Raw genomic sequence first — 23,243 nt, 5'->3', positions numbered from 1 at the left:
AGCTGTTCATGACATACACACTGGGTCTCCGCTCTGGACTTGGTTGAGCTTTGGCTGAAGGGGACGCACTGGGGAAATGTGAACACACAGCAGACTCTGAGGCTCTGGGCTCATTTTAGCTCAACCTTGAGAGAAGTTTCTCAAGGGGAGAATATATCTGTAGTTTTTTAAGAAATATTTGCCCACCAGAGCTTTAAGAGAGAAAGTGATTTTTACATCCTCTGGCTCTGACAGTTACCTGTCCTGATATTTAGACCTTGGCCTGTGGGAACAGAAGCCACAAGCACAGCAGCTCTTGGGGGAACTGGCCACCCAGCCAGGTTAACCACACCCACGAGGGAGCAGCCTGGGCCATGAGCACCAAGCTCTGCCTCTTCCCCCTCTTTCTTTCTTTACTTGTGCGAGGCTGTGCTCCTGGCCATCAAAAACAGAAACAGGCACTCTGTCTTGTTAAAATCCAAATGCTGTTTTTAGAGTACGTGATTTTGCTTCCTTAAAAAAAAAATAACAAAATAGCCGACTGAGACCTAGTCCTTTATCTCTATTGTGTCCATTTTCCCAAAAGATGTCACTGTTTGAGAAAATAACTTAAAATATTCTTGGAGTGGAGGTAGTCTCTCTCTTCTTAGTGGGATGTCTTCTTGGCTCCTTTCCCAAACTTGGCATCGAGACCAAGACCTATAGAGAGAGAGAACACGGGCTTAACTTTATGGGGAGAAATGAAGCCTACAAATGATTTGGGGGTGGGGGGGGGTGGGGGTGAGCCTTGGTTCTCCAAAATTGGAGCTTTAAATAACACTAGTTTTCAAACATTGGTTTTATAAAAGCTCCTCAGAGAAAAGAGATTGGTATCAAATGAAAAAAAAATCACCAAGATACTGGTAATTACATGTATATTTGAAATACAGCAGGGACTTCCCTGGCAGTCCAGAGGTTAAGACTCCACGCTTCCACCGCAGGGGGCACAGGTTCGATCCCGGCTTGGGGAACTAAGATCCCGCATGCTGCGTGTGGTGCGGCCAAAAAAAAAATAATAATACAGCAAGACTGAAAGAAATTTAAGAATCAAACTTCTAAGCTAGGTCTCTCAGCTTACCCACAGCAGCATAAATGAGTAGGGAATAAGTATAATAATTTTACCCTGCTCAGTATCTGGGGAAAGCAGAATCACTGGAAAGAAATCACTCAAATGAAATGTTCCTTAGGAAAGCTAGAGTAGAGGTAATGCTTCCTTTTCTCTTTTAAAAAATTTTCTCTAAAGTAACCTAATGAATTTCACAAATATACAAGTAAATATTAAGGAAAAAGAATAACGCTCTGTCACTGTCCCTTTGTGTGGTCCAGAGCTGCCCGCTCTGGACGGAACTTACCCAAGAACACAAGCACAGTGCCCACCCACTGCATGGGGCTGATGGGGTTGGCGAAGAGGATCACAGAGGCCAAAATGGTGAAGAACTTTCGAGTTGTGGTGATGATGGAGCAGGTCAGGGGACCAAAATACACCACTGTCATGAAGATGAAGCTCTAGAGAAAGACAGGGAAAGACTAGGTCAGGCTGGTTCTTGGCTATCTATCTGCCAAGAGGTCTAAAGTCTGTAACAGGACATCACGGCTAATCTTGCCACCCCTCTTCTCGCAGCCAGGCCAGTCTCTTTTGGGGAAGCCAAGCCATCCTCCATCAAGGCACTCACCTGGCCCAGGGCACTAGTCAGGCCAAAGAGCAGGATGTTATAGATGATGGCAGGGTATCTTTCGGCAAAGCTCAAGAACTCCCAGAGCTCCCCAGTGAACAGGATTCCTAGGAAGAAACGTCAAAAGATGAACGGTGCATCTTGTGTGCCCGTATTCACACCCCTGCAGAGGCCTGCTAAAGCACTCTGAAGGAGGCCATGGAAAAACATATGGAGTGAGTTTGTATTGTCCCATCAGGCATCTCCTATTTTTCCGATAAGAGAAACTAACTAAAGACTCTTCTGGGAAATACTTGGAAGTTAATGAGTTACTTCTGCCAAAGTGATTGAACGCAGCAAACCTCAGATGCTGTGAAGATACTGATCCACACATCCCGAGCTCAAGGCAGCCCCAAGCACTGCTCGATTCCAGCCATCAGAAGCCTCCTCTGTTAACCCTAGTGTGTTGTATGAAAAATACTCCCTGTGTGTGCCCAGATTTGAAAAAAGTTAGGAAGCACTGATTTAAAAGCAAATACATCCGTGTTTGAACAATATTCAGTATTCACCACATACCAGTGTCTCATCTCCCTCAGAAGAGGGCGAGTTCCCAGGGCACCCCAGCATTTTACTACTGTGTGTCCTCCCATGATACCTGGCACAGGTCTACCCGATTGTGCCACTAACAAGTAGCAAGTAGAGCCAACTGGTGAAGGTTTCTCCAAGGCTTCTCAGGGGCCTGGACATAAAGGCATCTGAGAACTGATGGGCAAAGTTAGCAACTGGCACCAGAGCTAGAGATTATGTGGATGAGGGCAGTGTGCCCTCTGCTGATACGTAGAAAGAATAGCAGAACTGCTCCTTACCGGCTCCCAGCAGCAATGTCGACCAAAGGTTGATGTTCAGCATCATGTGGTTGGAGCCTGTTTGGTAGTGAGCCCGCATGTGGTCCTGGGAAACGCCGGTCAGCCCATCCAGGGTGAGAGACAAGAGCTGGGAAAGAAAGAGTACAGCCTGCAGTGAGAAGGCCACCGGGACCCTCCCTAACGCAGGACACAGAACTCTCACCTTTCTGAGACCCCTCAGAAAAGCCGCTGCCTTAAGACAGAGTCCTCAGAACAAAATGCTGCCATTTGTCCACAGGTGGAGGATGGGAGAGACCACGTGAGCTCCCTCCTCCCCTCAGGCACTCAGAACGACAGGCGATCTGAGCCACATGGATGTAATGTGATCGGAGCAGGGCAGGAAGCCTACCGCTTCCCAACACAATGCTGTGAAGTCTGGCGTGCAGGGGCCTAGAACGGCTCATGGTGAGCCACACTCATTCTTCCACTAAAGCTGGAGAGAGGAAATCTAGTCCCAGCATGTTAGCCTCCTGGCTTGGAGTATAGGGCTCCAGAGACTGGATTCTGTGGTCACACTGCCTGGATTAGAATCCGGGGCAATGTAAGCCACTAACTCTGCCAATTAACAGCCATGTGACCATGGGCAAGTGATTTAACTTTTCTTTGCCTCAGTTTCTTCACCTGTAAAATGGAGATAATGCTATCTAAGTTATGAGGTTATTGTTGTAAAAATTAACTAGTTTACACGTAGAACACTTGGAAAAGTGCCTAACACCTAGTAAGTAATAGCTACTATAGTATTTTTTTAATTAATTAATTAATTAATTAATTAATTTATGGCTGCATTGGGTCTTCGTTGCTGCGCACGGGCTTTCTCTAGTTGCGGTGAGCAGGGACTACTCTTCGTTGCAGTGTGCGGGCTTCTCATTGTGGTGGTTTCTCTTGTTGTGGAGCACGGGCTCTAGGCGCGCGGGCTTCAGTAGTTGTGGCTCACGGACTCTAGAGCGCAGCCTCGGTAGTTTGTGCACGGGCTTAGTTGCACCATGGCATGTGGGATCTTCCCAGACCAGGGCTCGAACCCGTGTCTCCTGCATTGGCAGGCGGATTCTCAACCACTGCGCCACCAGGGAAGCCCTATAGTATTATTTTTAACCCTGGCTTCCATGTTCCTTGGAAAGCCACAGTGAGAGACACACTACTCCTTTCCTCTTTGCTCTCAGGTCTCTGGAACCTCACACCAGCATTTAGACACAGGCCTCAGAGTCATCCCTTCCCCAGAAGGAGAGCTGACCCATAGTGAAATATTTTAGGCTCCCCACTATGGCCTTAGCAGAGCCAAGGGCTTTGCAGCCAGAGACAAAGACCAGAAATGTGGGGCAAGAAACATCACAACCTCCCTCAAAACATATAACTGGCCTTCTGCCTGCACAGGTGGGGATACTCCTCTGTTAAGATTACTGGAAAAGGCTTCCTTTCCCAACAGAATTGCATACCAGGAGCAGCTCTCCATAGCCAACTGTGTGTTCTTCTATCCCGACTACTTTCTTGGGTTTGTACATGAAAAGGGCCACTCCAGCCACAATTAGCAACACACACAGGTACTTGGCCATTGGATACTTCTTCTTCAAAAGGGTCACTCCAAGGAGCATGACTACAGGGAAGAAACAGAGTGGAAAATTCAGGCACCCATAGGCATTGACGAGCCCAACACTCTCCTTCTAGGTGCCAAAGACTCACGGGAAAAAAAGAATGTCTGAGAAGGAAAGCCGACAGAGGACAAAAGGAGGGTGCGACGCTGGCACCTAGACAGAGACGACTGAGCAACAAGGTTGAGCAAAGAGTATAAGGAAGGGAAGAGGTAGAGAACAAAGGTGAAAGTTCCAGGAAGGAACAGGGCAGGGGAGGGGCAGTAGGGAAGAGTGACAGGTTGAGGAAAAGGAAACTGATGATCAAATGGGATTTAGGGTGTCTAATGACAACGTGAACACATGGGACACCAAAATGATTGACTATGTGAAGCAGGTTAGGTCAGCCTCTGGCTCTCAGTGAGGATTACCAGCTAATGAACACCCAACACCACAGGAAGTGATAAAGGATGGGCAGGGGGAAGGGATGGAGGGAACCCGAGAGATAGCTATGGTGAGATGACAAAGCCCAGAGGCATAGAGCTCTAGCAGAGGAGGATCAAGCTCACTGCAGGAAGAGTGAGGAAGGAAGATGGCGACCATCTTCTTCTGCTTACCTGGGATGGGCTTGCACGATTTACCAAGGACCTGAAATTAAATTCAGCAAAAATAATTTCTGAGCGTCTTTGATGTGCCAGGTACTGTACTAGGTGCTACGATAAGATGAGTTAAGTGTGAGGCCTGCACCAGAGACTGCAGCCTCGGAAAGCAGCCCTACCACGGCCAGCCCACCACCACTAAACCTCAGATCTATGGTTCTTCACACTCTTAACTTCCCAAACACACTCTCTTTTTATTTAAGTCACAGGCCAGAGGGAAGCATCTTTCATCCTTTTCAAGCAACTTCTGAGCCAACCCTCATTCCACCCTAAGGTTTCACCTGAGTTGGGTAGTTGACAAACTGTAGTGCTGAGTTGCTGGAGACCATGGCACCCAGATAGGAGACAGAACAGGCAGCATAGAGCCAGCTCCGAGTACGATCCACCCTGGCAGTGTCAAAAAACTGGATCACTGGGAGAAGACAAAAGAAACATACAAGAGAAAGCTGGTGGGCCTAGGATGGACCACTGAGCAAAAGTTGAAGCCACATGAAAGGAATTTGCCTGTCAAATAAGATGAGAAGCACAAACTATTTCTGTCCTCTTAGACTGGGAAATCTCTGAAGATTCTCCAACTCTCCAATCCCACCTAACCCTAACACAAGACCTCATGGAGGGCAGGGGTGGGGGTAGGGTGTCCATTCAGTTCAAGGGACTAGTTATCCCTGCTGCTAGCCCCCAGGGAACAAAGAGAGAATGCTCAAAACATGCTTGAAGCTGACACATAAAGGAAAATCAAAAGGACAAAGGAAAAAGCTTTAAGTATTCTCATGGGGATCTGGAACACAGAAGACCCATTTCCTGCACATTTCTGACTGACAAGTTGATTTAATCTAAGGAAATGGGGTTTCACCCTTTTCCAAAGCCACTAGTTTTCTCAATCGAACAGAGAGGCTGTTGCAAGCACTAAAGGGGCTGAGGGTGCTGAGACTTAGACCTAATGCCTAGGATACAAAGGGGAGGGGACACACAACAGATTACTATCTAAGTACTCACAGATCTTGGCAAACACGGCATTGATCACGCATTGGATGAAGACCAAAGTTAAGGCAAAAGTGAACGTCTCCTGCTTGGCTCCCTCCCCATACTTTCCTCTTGTTCTAAGAATGAAATGCATGAGAAAGAGGGGAGGAATTAGTATACTTCCCTCAGTGCCATCTACCTACTAATCCAGAGCCACTGAACACTTTGAAATTTTCTAGCCTCTCTAGACGTAGGGAGAGTTTGGTAAGGATCACCGGGCTCATTGACATCAGAAGCTGATTTTACGGCATCTAAAAACTAGACATTCCAGGCTGCTGATCCCGTAGCCGAAGGAAAAAATATCCGTACAGGATGGAGCAAGAGGAAACGTGAAAAATTAGTTGGTGAAACGAGGTATCCCGGGCAGAACAAGGGATTTGGGCTATAGCAGCAGGGCCGAGGGCAAAGGAATCCGCTACCTGCAAGCATCTGGGAGTTCCCAAAAGGGGCCGGCACAGGTCATGGAAACCCAAGCCTGTGAAACCTAGCTCCTTAGAACCAACAGGAAAAAAGAGCAACCAAGGGAAGAAAAATAACCAGCTCCCGAGAATCCAGAGACCAACTTTCACGTTTTGGAAACCTAGGGAGGTTTCAGCGGCAAAGGCGGTCAGGATGCCGGGAGGGCGGGGCGGCGTGGGGGTGCAAAAGGGAACAGTGGGGCCAGGGGCGGGAGGACCGTGAACCTGACCACAGGCTGGGGAGACAAGGCGGACTGGTTAGGGGGGCGGAGGTCTGCGTTCCGACCCGGGGGATCCGCTCACATCTTTTCCTGCAGGATCCCATAGTAGAAATAGCAGACAAAGACGCCGAGGAAGCAGAGCGGCAGGCGCAGCCGGTCGGGCACCAGGGAGCTGCTAGCGGCCATGAGACGCCCGGACGACCCGACCGGAGACCCGCTCACAGCCGGCAGCGGCGGCGGCGACAAGTCCAGCCGGACATCGCCGACCGGCGACAGGGGCCTCATAGGAGCTGCATGTGACCGCCGTTGGGCAGGGCCTCAGCAGCCACCGCCAGAACTGCCAGCTCAGGACCGCCGAGGGGAAACTCTTCAGAACCCTGAACCCGCTTCCAAGGAAAGGACACCCACCCTGGGGCCTTGATCTCGTCCCTGGTGGCCAGGGGAGCCCGCTGTCCCGAGGGTGACGCCTTACCCTCGAGACTTTCCGACCAGGCAACTCCGAGGACAACTGAGACCCGGAGCTCGACGGGATGGCCTAGGAGATAGGTGGACGTGGAATGATGACGTATAAGGATGTGGAGGTGACCAATTGGCTGCGCTGTGCAAAGGCAGACAGGTGGGCGGGAAGGAGGAGTGCGCCGGCCCGGCAAATCCAAGAGTCTTTTTCCCGGTCGGCTGTCAGGCTTCTGCTGGGTCCTAACGCCCGGAAATCGCAATGCAGCCTTAGCGCCCTCTAGCTGCTGCCCAGCGTCCCTGACTCTAACCCCTCTACAAGAAGAGCGTTGCTCAAGGCCTAGCTTTTGGGGAGCCGTCCTCCTCCTAGGGCACATCACTAGGCTCCCAAGGGCGGCAGAGCTTTTGTTTCAGCTCTGCCACTTAAAGGCAGGGTAACCTACGCATGTCACCTAAATTCCGAGCTACAGTTTTCCTAGTCTATATTATTACTAATAATAGCCGCCTTGTCGCCTCTTGACTGTTCTGAGGATCAAATGAGCTGAGGCTGTGAAACGGTTTTATAAACTGTAAAGCGTGCTGTGCAAGCTTAAGGTATTTATTAGTCATTACTCTTTCTCAACTCTAATCTTATTTCCTCACATCCTCAAGGTGGAAATGGAAGCTTGCCGAAGTGGAGTTTCTTCAGGGTCTTACAACTCACCGACAAGGGAGCAAACCCTCCTGCATTGATGAGCTCCTTGTTGGAGCCCCTCCCTCATCCCAGTGTTGGACCTCCACGCGCTGACACCAAGAACTAGGGCCGGACTGACCCCAAGGCTTGCCACTACCGGGCTCAAGCCCCCCCGTAATCACTGGACTCTGGGTTGCTCTTTGGGTAGAGACGTCTTCTCCCCTTCTAGCAGCCTGCTCCTTTGGCACAGCCTCACGCAAAGGAAGGAAACTCGGGGCAGCACCACACCCATCCCTCCGGGCCTGACTCACTAAGACTTTGGGGGTAGGCCAAACATCTTTCAGGGGAGGGGTAAGAAGTAGAAGATAGGGTCTGTCTGCAACCCCCTGTGTCCTTTATATAAGTTAGGGAGGGGGACCCCCACACATTTGTTCTCTTGCCCAGTGGTTTACTTTACTGTATTAGCCGACGATTCCAGGGCACGGAGCTGGGGTTCCAGTCCCAGCTCTGCCTCTTTACCAGCTGGGACTTCAAACAATTCACTTGACCTCTGAGTCAAGTTTCCTCATCAGAAATTAATGGAAATGTAACAAGCGATAGAGTACTGTGGTTAGAAGCACAGGCATTGGATTCAAAAGATCTGGTTCCCAGTCCTAGCTTCCACGCTTTGTACCTGTGTTTTGGGGGCAAGGTTTATCAATTTTTTTTTGTCTTTCCCTCATTAGTACAGTGGGATTTATCACATCAGATGGTTTGTGATATTTCAATGACATTTTATGTAAAGCATTTTACAGTGTATCTGATGCTTACCTAGCCAATACATGGTAGTTGGGATAGCCTGGCTTAAGAGTTTGTTTTGAGGTTTTATGAGATAGATAGATATAATTGTAGTTATTATGACTGCCCTTGGGGTAGTCAACTTTTTACCCATACAGTGGGGATAATGTGTCTTTTGTGAAAATGCTTTGTAAATTGCAAAGCACTATCAGAATGTTCGGATGGTTATTCTCATTTTCCCCAAAAGCCTAAGAGCTCTTACGGGGGGGCACTATAAAGCTGAGGAACAGTTTCTTCCGCCCTCTGTGTTGTGGGCACTCACTGATGTGCAAAGAATACTCACAAGGAGCTAAAGCTTCCCTAAAACTGTGCCCAGAGATTCGATCTGAATGCCATTCCCTCATCTTGTTTTCCTTGCTGATGCAAGGAGCACCCACAATGTCAAACGGTCTCCCCTTGGTCACCCTTATGTCCCTGCTAAAATCCACTCTCCCTTAGGGTGTTTTTCCAGACTCACCCAAGAAAGGATGACTTCCCCACTGACTCCTTCACCCCACCTCCACCACACTCTTCATTCTGGACAGACTCTCCCTGGCCCTACTGTTTCTATGTCCAAGTAGAGAATGCAAGCCTGCTGTCCTGAGGACACAGACTCTGGATCCATCCCCCCAACATTATGTACTAAGTAAAGGCTCCTCTTAAAGACGAGGATGAAGTGATTAATATGATAGCCTCAATCTCCATCCCGCTCCCTCCCCCCAAAAATATTTAACAGAACCTCAAGCTGCTGGGAATACTTATTTATTTGGTCTATTAACACCAAGATCTGCAAAAAACAAACAAAAAAACACAACTTCTAAACACAGGATAATAAAACTTGAACATTAACATTCTTCTTCGATTTTGTGTAAGCTCTGCAGTATGGAAAATATACAAACTTCAAACAGCTGCAAAAATAGTGTCTTTGGGAGAAAATAGAGTTTCTACATCGATACAAGAAAAATAGGCATTTTTCTAATCCAACCCAGTCCTGGGGCAGGTGGAGGGTGGAGAGTCACCACTTGCCACCCGGAGGAATGCCAGCTCTCCCTCTCCCCTACTACCCACCTGGGGCTGGGCAGGCTGGGCTGCTGCTTAAGACAATCTTAGGGTGAAAGCGAGATGAAAATGCCACTTAGGAAAACGCTTGGTTCCCCCTCTGCCAGCAGCTGGATTGGTCAAGTGTTATGGCCCTTTCGGGCTGCTTTGGTCAGCTCCTCCAATGAGAGGGAGGTAGGGGGATGGGACTGAGAGGATCGGGAATCTATTCGGGTCTCCTCGTCTGTGTCTGGGGAGGAGAGGTAAGGAAATCTGTGGTGTCCGCTCTCCTTTAATCATGGCCAGCTTGCTCCATGATAAAGACAAGGGCCCCATACACAGTCCTCCGGACTCACACCCAGGGGTGGGGGACCCAAGACCTTCTGGGTGAGTTTTCCACCAAGTGAGAGAGGTGACAAGAACACGGGTGTGACTCGTGAGCTGCCCAGCTGCTAGTGGAGGAGGCAGGTCCCCTCACATTCGAAGGGGCAGGGGTCCATCGGGAAGAGGACCCAGGGCTTTGACACAATACATGAAAGTGCTCAAAGGCCAGGAGGAAAGGGCTCCTTCATCCCCCGTCTCAGGGAGCTCGGGAGGGGCCTGCCACCAAGGCACTGGTCTCCATGGTGAAGTGGGGGTGGGGCCCTCAGACCACCAGGGAGCTCTGGAAAAGCACGGGCTCTTCTGACGGTGGGGGGCGCTGCCAAGGCTCGAATGGCAGCGAGGAGGCCTTGGGGGCCTCTGGATCCTTCCGAGGCGGTGGCCTGGGGCTGGCCGGGGGAAGGGGGGACCCTGGGCTTGAGGGGCAGTTACGGAAGATGAAGCCCATGCTGGGGAAGAGGGGCTTCATCAAGCTGACGGGGCAGAAAGCCGAGCCGGTTGGGTTGAAATGGACTTTGTTCTTGTCAGGACAGGAAGTCAGGAACGCCAGGTCAGGACCTGGGGACCTGGAGGATGGAGAGAGAAACACAGACATACATGTGTGCATGCACACGAACAGCTGGTGAGAAGGGGCGAGAGGTGTCCCAGCGTCAGGGGAGCAAGGGAGCTAGGGCTCTGTTCAAACATGGTGGTGACTTGACCAAAACAACGACAGGCTGCTGAGCAACCGCCAGCGCTCAGCAGGCCCCTCAGCTCTCCATGTTCTAGAAATATGGCTAAGCAACAGGAAATCTACTTGACCGAAAAACAGGAGGGATTAAAGCTAGACGGGAAGGAGAACTTCCTGACAGTGTGATTCTAGAAGAGGAGACCGAGAGATCTTTTAATTTGAGAGATTTCATCACTGAACAGTGGTTTAGGGGCAGACCACTTGCCTGAAAGCAGAGATCCAAGCAGAGTGACTTAGACTTTTTATAGCCTAAAGCAGGGTTTCTCATCCTCAGCACTACTGGCATTTGGGCCTGGATAATGCTTGGTTGTGGGGGCTATCGTGTGCATCATAGGATGTTTAACAGCATCCCTGGCCCCTACCCACCACACGCCAGTAGCACCCCACTCCAAATTGTGACAGCCATTGCCAGATGTCCCCTGGGGGGAAAAGTATCCCCCATTGAAATCTACTGACCTCAAGAATCTAATTCTTGAGAAGATTTGAAAGGTGTGATTTTCAAAACCCTTGCTGGGAGGAAAGGACAGCAGCTAGACCTTCTCAGGAGATCTAGGTTCTAATTCACCATGTGCTCCTGGCCTAACCTGCCTCACCTCTAACATGGCAAGAATCCCTATCCTTCTGCTCATGTAGGGGAAATGAAAGGATTAAAAGAGGTCAGGTCAGACAGTTCTAGAGTAAGGAATCCTTATGATAAAAAAGGAAGAAGAATGTCTGGCCATGCTTCAAGGGTGAAGAGCCCTGAGAAGCTGCTGGTTATGAGGATTCCGGGCAAGGAGACAAAACTGTGGGAAGACAGTCAAGCTCTGCACCAATGCTTCCCATCGCCTAACTTTTCCTTGAAGTGTAATGTATACATACAGAAGAATGCACTTAGTGTACAGCTTGACAAATTGATTACTATTTTAATTGTAGAATTCTAATCATTCCAAACCCAGGAAGAAGAGCGAGGCACGCAGAGGAGGGCGGATGTTGGCCCAGCGTGAGTGATGGGAGGAGAGGTAGAGGGAAGCTAAGGCCTGTGTGCAGGGTGTGTTTGGAAGCCTGGGGTCCCAGAGGACTCCGCAGCAGCAAGGTGCCCCCTGACTGAGAAGGGCTTAAAAGAATCCCACTTTAGGAAGAGGTGGGGGATGGGCAGGAGAGGGAATGCTCTCAGTGTGTGCATGCATGCACGAGGCGGGTGACCCAGGGGAGACCAAGTAACACTCGAAGGACGTGAGGGCAACCAGCGTGACCCTGAATGGCTTGATTCCCTCCCTGGGAATCTCACACGATGGGCAGCCAGGAAGAGGAAAATGTGGCAGAGGAACCACTAAACATAAGAACTTCCCAGTAGGGAAGTTCATACAATAAAGAGACACCAATGAGCTGAGAATTTCTATCCCCGGATATCTAAGAAAGTAACTGATGGATCGCCACCTCTCTCAAAGGGTTAACATAGGGGCAGGAAGCTGGATGAGATGACGTTAAACCTCTTCTGTCCTTATGAGCCTACAAAAGAATAAAGACAAGCAGCAGCCTAACTGCCACAAGCAATTCCAGGTTGTAATTACTCAACTATACTGTGGACTGGGGAAGGGTACACGAGCCCAGAGTCTGCTTGAGCTACGAGATCTGGCCTCTTCCCCACACACGACCCCAGAGGATCGAGGGTTCTTGGAGGGATGCCAGGCAACAGTGATGATGGGAGCAAACCCTCAGTGCCCCTGGTTTTCTCCATAATTCCCCCTCTGGGTTATATAAGTGCCTCCTGCTACTACCATGGGCTGTCCTCTCCCTTATCTGAGATACAGACGGAGCCATCAAGGCCCCACACCCTGTCCGAGCTAAATCTCCACTCACACACCATAACTAAACTTCCTCACTGCCATCGAATCCACAGCTTCCACTGTGAATCGGCCCCGATGAATATTACAGCGGCAGTGGGAATATGGTGAACTCTCTTCTTAGCTCCTGCTAAGGGGGACCGTGGGACATTTGGAAAGTTCTGGCTCTTGATTCTCTCTGCTAACGGGAGGGAACTGTACTAAAGAAATCAACTTAAGAATGACTTCTGAATTGTCCAGTCTGGTTTGGGAATATTCCATAGTCCTTACTTGCAAGGACTGGAAATTTCTGTCTGGGAGTTCATGACACTTGAACCACTGCAGCTGCAGGGTGAAGATTTGACTTAGACGCAATCAGAAAGCTTTTTAGGCTCCCCCTGCCACACCGGTGGGCATGAGGCGCTTCTAAGCTCTGCCTGAAGAGAATTACTAGTATGTTCTCTCTCTGATTATGGTCTAGCAAATTCTCACACCTTCCCCGGGGATGGAAAAAAATAGAAGAAGCAAAGGATTTAGGTTTCAGATCTCTTTCCTTTCCAGCTCCTGTTGCGCTTGTGGCTGGCATGTGGGCAGAGAGCAGGTTTCTATGGAGATCATGATAAGCAAAGACTTAGGTGCTCAGAGGAGGTAATGTCAACAAGTTTGGTCATGGAAAGACTGCAATACTGATCATCTACAGCTGACAATGTCTCCAGGACAATAGGGAGTCAGACTAAAGAGAGGCCTATCAGGTGGGATGCCACAGGGCTCAGCCCGCATCCCTGTCCCTCCCTCGCACATCCTGACCCCCACCGACTGGCTGAGGAACTCACGACCGGCTGAGGTACTCACGTGGCCTCTTCAAACACCCGCACTCTCTCACAGCCTTCCGGGGGTTCCCGTTTGAAGACGTAGCTGTGATTGGGCCGAGGGGAGGAGGCAAAGGCAAGGACTGGAGATGGGCTGCCCTCTTCAAGGAAGGCTGGGTGGCCTGGAGGGGAAGCTGCAAACAGAGTAAGGCTGAGTCCCATGGTGCTAAAGGAAGGTCTCCGCTTTCCCGGACTCAGACCTTGGTGTAAAGGGGCAGGACTGGGAGATATGGTACGGTGGGTGGCAGTGGTTATGTTAATCCAGGTTGTTTGTCTACACTCTACCTTAAAACATCTTTGAGGCAGCCTTACAAGAATACAAACCTTGTATATGTGTGGCTGATTCACTTTGCTGTACAGCAGAAACTAACACAACATTGTAAAGCAATTATACTCCAATTAAAAAAAATTAAATACCATAAAAAGAGGCCCAATAAAATAATGATGATAAATAAAATTAAAAAAAAAAAGAAAATAAAACCAGAATTGTAAGGGGGAAAAAAATACAGACCTTGTTATACAGGATAAAAAATCACAGTTGAACTGAGGGAAAAGTTGGGTCTAATACCAATTCCATATTCCCCGGAGGTAGACTGCGACTGGAACTCCAAGTCTCAGACTTCAAAGAATCCTAACATCTCTATCTCTGCCTTCTTCCAAGACTGCACCGCCCTGCCTGCCAACATACCACAGCTTCTTCCCTTCCATGTCTTGAATATCTATCCCTTCTTCCAGGAAGAGCTCTTGTACTGACTCAGACAAGCAATCTTTACTCAACCCAACTTGTGGGATAAGATTCCTCTCACTTTCCACACAGCAAATGTACTTTGCCGAGGTTGCAAATATTGACTTTATCTATCTCACATTTATTCTTTATTTTCTATGCTCTGTTTACCTCGGTATTGTTAGATCATGCCTTTGACCAGCCTACCTCATGGGGTTGCTGTGAGGATCAAGTTAGGTGATGCAGGCAACAGTGCTTTAGAATGTCAGGATCATTATGACGGGGAGGAGGGACTCTTATCTTGTCCTCTCAGTGACGCAGCCACGGCAGAATAGAAAGTGGAGATTTGGAGTCAGAAAGCTTGGGTTTCGATTTGGGTCAAACTGTGTGACCCTGGGCAAAAGACCACATTCTTTTATTTACAGCGTTCACACCCGCCTTGAGGTGTATTGCTGGTGACGGGTCCAGTGGACACCTGAACGGGCTCATGGGCTCTCCACAACGGCATGCTGAACCTCAGCCAAACATGGGGGTGGGAGGGACTGCTTCTTTGGATTACAGTGAGGATTAAACAAAACTGGAAGTGCAGAACCTTCATATAAATTATAAATTAGAATCTATATCAAGGACCACTATAACGTATGGAACATAGATGACTCCCAAAGATATTCTAGTTGGTTAGTAAGTAAAAAATGCGTGGCCAGAAATTGATGAGAGTTGGAAAAGGGCATGGAGATGACCCCATACCCCATGTGGGCCCCGCAGCCTGGGCCTCCCCAGCTCACCTTTGTCACTGGGGATGGACGTCAGCTCCTCGGCTGCACCCTGGTGTTCCTCACGGCTAGTCTGGCCAGAAGGCTGGGGGGATGCCAGGGGCATGGAGGGAGAGCTGGCAAGGTTTCCAGGCTCCAGGAGGAGGAGGGGATGATCACAGCTGCCACTCTGGGGGGGAGCTGGGGCACGGTGCCCGTCAGGGATTTCAAGGATCTGCCGAGGAAGAGTGGGGGTCAGGCCTGTCTCTGCAGGCTGGCAGGGCTGCGGTAACCCTTAGGGTCATCCCCTTGCCATTGTCCTTGTCCTCGACTCACAACACACAGTGACAGCAGGACACCATTTCCTCATGTCACTGACTTTCCCAACAGCCCCCAATCTAAGAGACACCTCCTCCTGCTTCTCCCAGAGTGCTTCATTCTTTCCCCTCATAGATAGAACTTTATGACTACATATTTATTTTATGGTTTCATCAAGGTGTTGCCCCACAAGGCTGTAAGCCTCACGAGGGCAGGGGCCTCCTGTGTGTCAGGCTCTGGGAACACAAAGGTGAATAACACATGGGGGCACAAGAGGGGGCAAACCACCAGGACACTGTAACAGCTATAGGCCGTTGCAGGACAAATGTGCAGATTACTTCCATGTATTAAATACACCCCCCTCGTTTTTTTTAACATTCAATGGTACTTGTGTCCACAGATCACCAGTCTGTGTGCACGTGTAAAATCCTACATATATGCACATTAAAAATCAACCAGCAAGTAAATCATAAACTAAGGAGTGTGCCCATTAGAATTATATTAATGTTGCCCAACTGGCATTCCGCAATTGTCCTGTGTCAGTATAAAAATGTGCCTGAGACTGCAGAAAAGGGAGCAAATAATTCTGCCTGGGAGTGGAGCGGGGGAGAAGGCTGCACAAAGGCAACTGGGCATGAAGGATGAACGCATGTCACCAGGTAGAGATGGAGGGAAGGGAAGCATAACTCTAGTACTGGGGCCACTTGAACTGAGGCACAGCTGGGTGACACTGACAGTGACAGTGATGAGTATGCCAGGAACACTGAGCTGGTGCTTTGGCTGAAGAGTGATCCCTAGTCCCTTCCTCCCAGCCAGGTGCCTTCCACCCTGCTGACCCCTGGCCCCTTCTCTTTCCATTCAATGCCCCAATGTCTTCCCCAACTTCACCCACCCGGCTCTGCTGTTCTTGTGGTCAAGTCCATCTGAGTCTAATAAACTCAATTTGTGTTCCTCCCATGGGGTGGTTTGGGCATGTTTCTCTGTTGACATGTGCACAGCCTGTGAGCCCCCAGACAGCACGAGTCCCAACTCCCTGTGTCCAGACTCAGCAAGACGCTGCCTATGTGTGCATCCGGGTGCGGCCCCCACTCACCCGCAGCAGCTCCTCCTCACCCTGCTCTTTCACAAACACCTCCTCCAGCTCTTGGTTGAGCCCTTCCAGGCTCCGGTGCAGGCAGGGGCTCAGTCGCAGGACAGCGGACCCTGAGGGGAAGCTGGGAGGGGACGCCTGAGGAGGAGGTAAATGAAGCCATCACTGAACCCCACCAAGCCCCGTGCAGTTATCAGTTCTGACCAGGGGGTAACAGTCATGCCTACACAGCAGAACCAAGTGAGTAGAGGAGAATTCAGGGACAGTTACCAATTGCAATAGGTCCATTCAGCGGGGTTTTCTCCAGAAGGCAGAGCTTTGAGGGGTCCAGAGTGTGCTTTTAGAGTCTGCATCATGGCCTCAATTGTGCGGGGGGTGGGGATGGAGGACAGAGACATGCAGCACAGAAAGAAACCCTTTCCAAAGTTGCACCAAAACTTCACCCGGCACCCACGTGGCCACAGGCCCTGCAGTGCAGGAGGGCTCACAGGACCCGCCCACCCCACGGGGCCCACCACAGAGGATGACAGAGGGGTGAAGGCTGGGGAAGAGACGTACCCTCAGTGCTCCCCGCACAGCATGGTCCCCTTGGAGGGGGGAGCCCCGCTCCTTCTCTTTCCCACTGCGGCTAAGTTTTGTCCTCTGCAGCTGTTGCTTCAACTTGGTAATCTGGCGGCAGGGAGAGGGGGAGAGGACAGGCAGGTGAAGCAAAGCAAAAGTGCAGTGGGTCCTCCCTCCCAGGCGTGGCTCTTGCCAGAAGCCCGTGAAAATACGTAAAAGGAAGATGGAAGTTAATCTTCCTTTTACGTATTCCATCTCAAAATACCTCAGTGGTGTTCAAAACTGTGATGATAGGCTCATCAGGCAAGCTGGACACCATAGTAACCAGATTATCGGATTTTTTGAATTACCATGTATTCCACAAATGGCTCACGTTCCGAAAAATTAAAAATATACAACACTGAAACCATTTTTGTCTTTCACAGATTCCAAAGGCATGGAATACTACTCTATTAATAGAAATGGAAAATGATGTTTTTGAATTCACTCCTCAAAATACATTCACAGCTATCTCAAAGGCCCTGGGACCAGGAAGGATGGAAGGATTTCCCCCCATTTTAAAGTAGACTGCACCGAGCAAGGAGCAGCCTCTCCAGAAGGAATATCAGCCTCTGTCCCAACTTCACATCCTGTAACAATTATGGAGTATCATCAACAATTTTAAATATTGTCCCAGTCGCATTTGTAATTCTGGACCTACTGGTCCTTAGTGTAAATACTCTGATAATTACAAATTGTAAATACTTTGTATTTCCCACTAGCCTTAAATACTTCATATTCTCTCTCTGTTCTTACAACCGAGAGGGCAGAAGCTACTGCCCTGTAAAGGGTGGCCCCTGGTGAGTTGGCCCTCCTGGGGGCTCCCCACAGCATGCCAGGCGGAACTGGGTTGGGAGCCCTGGAATCCAGTCTATGGCTTTCTCTTCTCACCCTCAACCCCTGTGGCCCTCATGAGAGGGAGGGGGGGCCAGGAAGAAGTGTTTGAGGACACATCATTATTTATCTCTTCTTTTAAAAATAAGGCTGGATGAGTAGTTAAGTAGTAAATGAGGTTGGGGGCTTCCAACTCCCAGAAACTCGCTCTCTTTCTCCAGTCTCTGAAACGCTTATCTGGATCCAACCTCAAAGTGAAGTGAGAACAATGGCCACCCCCACCCTGAGCTAGGCTGCTGGAGGGCCAAGCCCCTGCCTGCAGGAGGGTCTGGGCTCATGAAGCCAGGCCGCCAGGAGGCTGGGAGGCAGCTATGAAGGCGCCATCTCATTAGGAAAAGGCTACGTCGAGGCAGATGAGACTGGAAATGTGGGTCCACTTTGGAGCGGATGTGTCCATGGTGCTGGGGGGTAGACGAGAGGCAGCTTCCCGGGCCAGGGAGTCAAAGGGGGCAGTTACCTCTTTTCGGTGGTCTGTGCTGCCCCAGGACGCTGAGCGCTTGTGTGTACACGAGCTGGCCCGCTCACCTTCAAGCTCTTGCCAGGACAGGGGGGTCTGCAGGGAGAGAAACCCAGCGAGACAGAGCAGCTTCTCAGGCTGGCTCTGGGGAGACAGACACACCATTTCCCAGACAGAGGTGCTGGCTCTTTGAAGTCTTCTCTCATCTGCTCATCAACCTCCTGGACCCTGCCAGCCCCTTTTATTCTTTCAGGCTTCTCCACCTGCACTGCCTCTTTCCCAGCCCACATCCTCCAGGAAACCTTCCCTGATGAGCCAATAAGGCCAACCTGCTCTTTACTCTCTCCTGACTTTTACACATGGATTATAGCCCCAGCTACTCCGAGCGCTTCTCGCCAGCAGTGAGGGCCAGAGGGGCCCCTCCCTCTCCCAACCAGTTCCCAAGAGCACATTTTGGAGGCTCAGGGCAACACTGGCATCCTCGATTCCCTCCCCATCTATGTGCCCAGCACGGGCCCAGGTTCCTGGGAGCCTGATGAAGACAAGTTACCAGACGGGACTCCATTAAGGAATCATTAATTGGTAAGACAGGAAAAAGCTCAGCAGAGACGCCCCATGTTCTATCCTGAACCGAAGCAGAAGATTTCTGTGCAGTGCAGTACCTCAAGCTTGTTCTGTGATTTTTCCCGGTCCACAGAGGGTTAGGGTCCCCAAAGTCCTCCTGAATACATAGGGAGGGGAGATTTTCGCAAAGGAGGGAGCCAGAATTCTGAACTCAGCCCTGACTCCTGACTCCTCTTGGCTTTATCACAGCTCCTTCTCCTGGGCCCTGCTCTGCCCCTGTGAGAACTTGACTCTCAGTCCGCCATCCTCCCTCCCCCACTGCACAGAAGACAGAGGACCCATGATGGAGGCAGGGGGAGTTGTAGACCCACTTCCTGAGCCCCTAACAGAGGGAGGAAGTGGTTGGCTCTAAGCACGAGGCAGAGAAGGACACAGTCCCCCCCCCCCCCGCCACCAGCATCCCTACTTCCATTCCAAGGGAGGGGCCCAAGGGGAAAGGCTCTGGTGGAACCAGTTCCTCTCTAACTTCTTTGCACAAGCTGCCAAAACCATGAGGGCCTGGGAACTGTCTCCTCCAACAGATCCGCTGACCTCCCCCGAGAGGTTGTTACAAACAGAAAAGGGGGAGGATAAGAGGGAAAAAGCCCAACAACTCACCACCCAACAGCTGTTAAGAAGAGCTCGGTGATGGCAGTCTGAGCGGGGCTGTGGGAGTAGGCTGCCCTGCACAACAGCTGCAGAGGAGAGGGTCCACGGGGGTGCCGAGGCTTCCTGCCTCTTCCTTCTCCCAGCTGCCCACCAATCAGGGCCTTTACCCAGCCGTGCGACACAGTCAGGGTGAGACAACTGCTGGACTCCCTTCCCTGAGGCCAGCACCGCAAGGGAGACCCTCCAGAGATGCGGCCCCACTATTTCTTCTTTAGAAAAAGGGCAGAGAGCATATCCTCAGGCCTATACCCCAAAGCCTCAAGGTGGAGCTGGCTCTGACAGTAGAAACCAAGCAGCTGGTCTACTTCCAAATGCCTATCAGGGTGTTGGCAGACAGAGCCTCAGAAAAGGCTGCTGCAGATACTGAAAAGAGAGGAGAAGCCCACAGCCCCCTGAACGGAGCAGATGCACGAACACTCCTCCCCTCCCAGGGCTCCAAGCCAAACCTATAGATAACTAGGTCTGCTCATCAAAGCTGAGTTCCACACAAGCTTGTTGTCCCTGCAAAGGTGGCAGAGACTACAGAGGAAGGGTGACAAAGGCTAAGGTGTTGATGCCTGTTTCTCTTCCTCCGGGAAGATACTGAACTCACAGGTGGGTGGTGAGAAGGAGGTAAAAGCAGCCACATTCAGGTCGCCACCGGTTCTACTAATATCTCTTGCAAACTCTTCAACTGCCTCTTTCTTCTGAGATACGTGAGGGGGTGGAAGGAGAAGTGTAGGCTATCGCTGGAGGCTGGAATGCATGTGAAAACTCATGGCAGCTGGGATCGTCTCCTCTCTCAGTCCATCTCACCTCAATCTGCTCGGCAGCATCTCCCAGCAACTATTGCCTACTCTGTAAACTGTGCTACTAAGGCCATCGCTTTGCCTCAACACCCACCCCTGGCCATAGACATCACCATCTTGCCCTCCATCCGTGGGCTCTCTGTCCCACAGGCAAATGTAGCTCCACCTCCTTTTTTTTCCTTATCCCTTGACCTCTAAGCCTGGTCTAACCACCTAAGATGGCCCGCCGTACCAGCTCTTCCCAGCGTTCCCTGAGCCCTTCCTAGCCGTCCACCTCATGAGGCCTGCTGCCTCACTCTGCAGCTTCTCTGATCAGATGGGTTCAGGGTACACATCACTCATGTACTCAACAAAGAGTTACTGAATGCAAACTGTGTGTCAGGCGCTGTTTCAGCTGCCGGGGACATAACAAGGCACAAAATGACAAAAATCCTTGTCCGCTTTGAGTTTACGTTCTAGCTGGAGGCACAGTTTAAACAGTGATAAGTACTAAGAGAGAAATACAGCAAAGAAAGGGAATAGGAATGCTGGGCTGGGGAACATGATTTTAAATGTCAGGGAAGTCCTCAGTGAAAAGGGAACATCTGCTGAAAACATAAAGGAGATGAGGAGTGAGACATGCAGATATCAGAGGTGAGAGTGACCCAGATGGAGGACATAGGAAGTGCCAAGGCCCCCAAGCAGGAGCCAGTCTGGTGGCTTTGGGAATGATAAGGAGGCCAGCGTGGCTGGGGCAGAGTGGGTGAGGAGATGAGGAGACGAGGTCTGTAGGTGTGACAGGTTGAAAATGGGCCCCCAAAGAAATCAGGTCCTAGTCTCTGGAACCTGTAAATGTTACCTTACATGGTAAAGTTTTTGCAGATGTGATTAAGTGAAGGATCTTGAGATGCAAAGATTATCCTGGTGGGCCCTAATGCCATTAAAAGTGTCCTTATGAGAGAGAGACAGAGGGAGATTAGACACTCACAGAAGAAGGTAAGGCAATGTGACCATGGAGGCAGAGACTGGAGTGACGTGGCCACAAGCCAAGGAATGCTGGCAACCACCAGAAGCTGGAAGATGCAAGGAATGGGTCTCTCAGAGAGCCTCCAGAGAGAGTATAGCCCTGCCAACACCTTGATCTTGGCCTAGCGAGCGGAATGAATTCAGACTTCTGGCCTCCAGAATTATGAGAGAATAACTTTCCATTGTTTTAAGCCACTAAGTTTGAGGTAATTTGTTACATCAGCCTCAGGAACCTAATACAGTAGGTTATCCTGTGTTTGAAGCTGTTTACATGCTGGCCTTGAGTATTCTTCAGGCAGGCACATGCACAGGTATGGGCTTTGGCCCCTCCAAGGTGACCTAGGAGCATCAAGAAAGGGACCATGCCCACCCCTTATTTCCAGTGCCCCTGGGTGGACAGGCCCTTCCCTCCTGGGTCTCACCACAGACATCTGGGCCAAGGTCTCCTTGGAGCACAGAAGAGTCACAGCTAAGGAAGGTTACCCTTCAAAGAGTGACCCTTCATGGCACAATGGGGGTCAAGCCAGGCTGCGACAGCACCGTATGTAGTTGTTCCAGACAGTCCTCTGGAAGCAGGATAAAGCTTGAGCTCAGCAGGCCCGTCATGTTTGTCAAAGGGACTCACACACTGGAACAGATTTATTTTAACACCCTGGCCCAGGGGGAGCAGCTAAGGGAGAAGCAGGGCTACTTAATGGCCATAGTGGCGTCAGCCAACTATGCAGATGATGCTCGGATTATGCAAAACTGGATGTGGGTTAGACCATGGAAGCTTTGCCTGGGATTCTGAAGTCCCAGAGCAACATGTGGGATAACTGCGTGAGGGCGAGGACAGCTTTATAACAAGAAGGCAGGGGTGAGATGGAGCCCAAACCCTCCAAAGTGGAACCCCTTTCTCTGCCCCCCACTCAACTAAGCCTCTACCCAGATTCTGAGACAGGAGAGTCCTGGTCCTTGCTGTCTCCAGTGACCTTGGCTGGGCCCTGGGAACATAACCCAGTGTACCTATGCGGATGTGTAGAGCAGCGTGGTGCCTGGCCTAACATATATGCTCAGTAACTACTTGCTGAACTGAAATTCAGCAGGGAATCAGCCTCTTGGGACTCTGGCCAGAAAAAGAGGCAGGAAAGGCTCTGAGGGTGGTCTGCCAGCCAGCGCTGAGAACTCTAGCAGCAGGTGGCCAAGGCCACCATCTGTGGCCCTACGGTGACTGTGCAACCCTCAGACTTTCCATCATGGACCCATTTTCAAATATTCTATGCTGATGTCAAACCATATACTGAACAACTGGTCCTGCTCACCGGTTTGGGAAATAGGCACTGTGCCCAGGCCCTCACACCCTCAAAGAAAGGCCCATCATAAGCAGACTGAATCGTGTGTCACCACCAAATGCTGAGGCACTGGATTGGGAAAAAGAGGAGGACAGCACACAGGTAGGGAAAGTCACAGAAAGGGAAGTCTTCCCAAACAAAGCATGCCACCTCTGCCTCTGCCCCTCAGGACACTCCATGAAGTTTGTCAAGGACTTAAGCTAATTTTTTTTCCCAAAGGGTAACTCAGGCCTAAAACAAAAAGGTCTCTCATAAGGGCATCCCTACCTCACCTGGAGCCTGCAGAGGAAATGGGGCTGGGGATGAGCAGAACGGGGGGCCAGGCAGAGCAGGCACCCAGGGTCCCATCTGTCTCCAGGATGAGAACACCAGCGGGGGAACTTGGCTCCAACAGTCATTCCAGCTGTGGTGAGACCACTTCCTCCCTCCAGAAGAGTGCGAGAAGACTCCCAGCAAGAAGGGAGGGGGTAACTGCAACCACCAGCATGTGCTGCCGTCTCCCGTCCCGGCTCCGGGCCCAGTGCCAGGAGTGGCCAGCCCACAGCACTTGATGGCCAGCTCTGAGTGACCAGCTGACCTGGGGGAGGGCAGTCAGGAGAGGGGAAAACAGGTTCAGATTTACCTGGACGATCCTGACAAAGTCCTCCGAGACACAAAGAAACCTCCAGATGATGGTGACACCACACAAGAGCCTTCCTAGTCCTCGCTGACTGGCCCCTCTGCACCCAGCACCCACTGTACCCAAG

General features: G+C 50.6%; 2 protein-coding genes across 7 annotated transcripts in view; both read right to left on the bottom strand.

The window, feature by feature from the left end:
• Positions 1-515: 515 nt before the first annotated feature.
• On the bottom strand, positions 516-7,103 carry SLC35B1 (solute carrier family 35 member B1). Of its 5 annotated transcripts, none has more exons than XM_067714941.1 (9): positions 6,974-7,103; positions 5,796-5,899; positions 5,081-5,186; positions 4,758-4,788; positions 4,009-4,166; positions 2,537-2,663; positions 1,692-1,798; positions 1,371-1,524; positions 516-678 (listed from the first exon to the last, which is right to left on the bottom strand). In XM_067714941.1, the coding sequence occupies exons 2-9, from the start codon at positions 5,825-5,827 to the stop codon at positions 626-628; spliced, it is 768 nt and encodes a 255-aa protein (XP_067571042.1). In that variant the 5' UTR covers positions 5,828-5,899; positions 6,974-7,103; the 3' UTR covers positions 516-625. The 5 variants fall into 5 exon arrangements, with proteins under 5 accessions (XP_067571042.1, XP_067571044.1, XP_067571040.1 ...); XM_067714943.1 differs by having other exon boundaries at positions 6,910-7,048; XM_067714939.1 differs by lacking the exon at positions 6,974-7,103 and adding an exon at positions 6,584-6,880 and having other exon boundaries at positions 5,081-5,211.
• A 2,086-nt stretch (positions 7,104-9,189) lies between these two features.
• Positions 9,190-23,243, bottom strand: part of FAM117A (family with sequence similarity 117 member A) — a 43,002-nt gene continuing 28,948 nt past the window's right edge. Inside the window, exons 3-9 of one of the 2 annotated variants that reach the window (XM_067714938.1) lie at positions 22,765-23,074; positions 18,102-18,197; positions 16,709-16,819; positions 16,154-16,288; positions 14,776-14,977; positions 13,250-13,400; positions 9,190-10,428 (exon numbers count right to left, since the gene is read on the bottom strand). In XM_067714938.1, coding sequence (XP_067571039.1) covers positions 10,128-10,428; positions 13,250-13,400; positions 14,776-14,977; positions 16,154-16,288; positions 16,709-16,819; positions 18,102-18,197; positions 22,765-23,074 — 1,306 coding nt within the window. In that variant the 3' untranslated portion in view covers positions 9,190-10,127. The remainder of the gene's footprint in view (positions 10,429-13,249; positions 13,401-14,775; positions 14,978-16,153; positions 16,289-16,708; positions 16,820-18,101; positions 18,198-22,764; positions 23,075-23,243) is intronic. The other variant, XM_067714937.1, reaches the window with a different exon arrangement.

The sequence above is a fragment of the Pseudorca crassidens genome, chromosome 19 (assembly GCF_039906515.1).
Source record: "Pseudorca crassidens isolate mPseCra1 chromosome 19, mPseCra1.hap1, whole genome shotgun sequence".
In the NCBI taxonomy this organism is placed as follows: domain Eukaryota; kingdom Metazoa; phylum Chordata; class Mammalia; order Artiodactyla; family Delphinidae; genus Pseudorca; species Pseudorca crassidens.
Note: the sequence above shows the minus strand (reverse complement) of the source record. Positions and strands in the feature narration are given on the sequence as shown.